The sequence below is a fragment of the Monopterus albus genome, unplaced genomic scaffold (assembly GCF_001952655.1).
Source record: "Monopterus albus unplaced genomic scaffold, M_albus_1.0 scaffold61.1, whole genome shotgun sequence".
NCBI classification, from domain to species: domain Eukaryota; kingdom Metazoa; phylum Chordata; class Actinopteri; order Synbranchiformes; family Synbranchidae; genus Monopterus; species Monopterus albus.
The window spans coordinates 812,563-815,071 of record NW_018127941.1 but is presented as its reverse complement, the minus strand read 5'-3'; the positions used below and the strand labels follow the sequence as shown (position 1 = coordinate 815,071).

Below are 2,509 nucleotides of genomic sequence, written 5' to 3'. Positions count from 1 at the left end.
GCCTCCAAGGCCACAGACAGACAAAGAAAGAAGAGCAAGATGTCAGATGAGGAGATCATGGATAAACTGAGTAAAACTCAATAATTTTATAAATCTGTTGATACATCAGTACAGCAGTTTAAATGCCTTCTGACACATTCATTTGCCATTTCTTTACTATTTGATTTTGTGTGTGACTTGCAGGAACCATAGTCAGCATTGGAGATCCCAAGAAGAAGTACACCAGATATGAAAAAATTGGTCAGGGGTGAGTGCACATTCACCAGGTTTCTGTGCAAAATGTGATAGGATTTAAGTTTATACTGTGTGTGCACAATCATATATAGCCTACTTAATGATGTTAAGACCTTTACTGTTTCACCAAACCTAATTATTTGTTTCACCATTTAGTTTTTCTCCCCAAGTCCAACAGTCATACTGACTTTGCTGACTGTTGTATAAGACCAAGATGGTGCAATTTAAATTAAATTTCCAGTGATATGTGTTCATTGCAATTGGAAAAAGTTCAGTAGTTGGAGTTAAAAGAATCAAGTTGTTGACAGGCTTTATGAAATCGATTTTTGAGCATCAGCAGTCTCAGATTTAATAAAGTCAGACACCTCAACAGGACTCAGACACATCCTAGGTCTCCGTTTGTGATCGTGTCATTCTAGTGTTTCTCAGCCGGTTACCAGCCACAGTGTCTAGTTATACTTTGTCACACTGGGTGAATCATGCATGTGGGGCATAAGTTTTGAGTGCAAACCTGTTAGTATCTCTGGCTGTTTATAATTGATTTATACACTAGTTTTGGTGGACTGTTAAGATGTGCATTGAAGTAAATTGGTTATCTTATTCCTGTCACAGGGCATCAGGAACAGTATTCACAGCCATTGATGTTGCGACTGGACAGGAGGTAAAGGGTGACTGACTGATTGAGACTATGATAGCACTAACCAGGGACACAGCAAAGTAATGTAGTGGACCACAAGTGTAGTGGATACACAATTCACATAAAGAATACTAACATACTGAATGAATTTGAATTTTATGTTAATGTCAGCTTGATGTCAAAGCATTAATTGAGGCAAAATTAATGATGTAAACTGTCTAATAAGCTAGTAAACAACTGAAACATAATGTGATACAGTTGATTTATAACTTATTTATACAGTAACATTTACATGAAATACAGAAGTATTTTACTATACAGTAATAAAGCATTAGAGAAAGCAGACAACTTTAAAACACGTTTAAAAAGTCGTGCATATATATTTTGTAAATATAGTCTGCTGCGTAACAGCATTCTAATTTTGGTTATTCTAAGTAGTCAGTCTCTTACACTGCCTTTGTGCAGGTCGCCATTAAACAGATCAACCTACAAAAGCAGCCAAAGAAGGAGCTGATCATCAATGAGATTCTCGTGATGAAAGAGCTGAAGAACCCCAACATCGTCAACTTCTTAGACAGGTAAGAGGAACAGTGAACTTGCAGCCTGAGAGCTGAAATCTAATAAAAAGTCATTAAAGTAACATGAATGTTCTAGATATAAAATGTAATGCTTTGTTACCTCATTGAATGTTCGGCATTGTGTGTGTGTGTCAGCTTCCTGATGGGGGAGGAGCTGTTTGTGGTGATGGAGTATCTAGCTGGTGGCTCGCTGACAGATGTTGTTACAGAGACCTGTATGGATGAGGCCCAGATAGCTGCTGTTTGCCGAGAGGTACACTCTACACTTTACAACAGCGCTGTATGAAAGAAGTCATATCTCAGCCCAACTGCATGTGACGGTTAACTCTTCACAGTCATCTCAAATTTGTCTCCATATCTGCAGTGTTTACAAGCGTTGGATTTCCTGCATGCGAACCAGGTCATCCACAGAGACATCAAAAGTGACAATGTGTTACTTGGAATGGATGGCTCTGTTAAGCTGAGTATGTCCTGTACTACTGTTATCAGCAACAGCCTGATAAACTTGGATTTTCATGTCCTCTCATTGTCACTATATATTTACTCCTCTTCATCCCGTCGACAGCCGATTTTGGCTTCTGCGCCCAGATCACTCCTGAGCAGAGCAAACGCAGCACCATGGTAGGCACACCATACTGGATGGCTCCTGAGGTGGTGACCAGAAAGGCTTATGGGCCTAAAGTAGACATTTGGTCACTAGGTATTATGGCTATCGAGATGGTTGAAGGAGAGCCCCCCTACCTGAACGAAAACCCACTACGAGTGAGTAGAGAGCATTTCAATCCCCTTGGTGTAGTATACTGTAAATAGTTTGTCTGGTTATATCAGGTAGCCAGGATGTCTTAGTTTATTGTCTTATTCACATGATCTGTTTGCTTGTTTGTCTCTCAATGAAATAATCTGTGCCCTTTGGGTCAGTGAGTGTAATAATCTATCCATACATATTTTTTTCCTCCGCTTATCCCGAACCGGGTCGCGGGGGCAGCAGTCTAAGCAAAGATGCCCAGACTTCACTCTCTCCAGACACTTCCTACAGCTCCTCCGGGGGAACGCCGAGGCG

The 2,509-nt window shown here is 40.4% G+C and overlaps 1 protein-coding gene across 1 annotated transcript in view; it reads left to right on the top strand.

Annotated features, from left to right (window-relative positions):
• The window catches only part of pak2b (p21 protein (Cdc42/Rac)-activated kinase 2b), an 11,211-nt gene that overhangs the window by 3,174 nt on the left and 5,528 nt on the right, over positions 1 to 2,509 (top strand). Inside the window, exons 8-14 of the mRNA XM_020603463.1 lie at positions 1 to 70; positions 184 to 247; positions 847 to 895; positions 1,337 to 1,449; positions 1,585 to 1,702; positions 1,814 to 1,913; positions 2,015 to 2,211. The exon at positions 1 to 70 is cut by the window's left edge and continues 31 nt beyond it. Of these exons, the coding sequence (XP_020459119.1) occupies positions 1 to 70; positions 184 to 247; positions 847 to 895; positions 1,337 to 1,449; positions 1,585 to 1,702; positions 1,814 to 1,913; positions 2,015 to 2,211 (711 nt within the window). The remainder of the gene's footprint in view (positions 71 to 183; positions 248 to 846; positions 896 to 1,336; positions 1,450 to 1,584; positions 1,703 to 1,813; positions 1,914 to 2,014; positions 2,212 to 2,509) is intronic.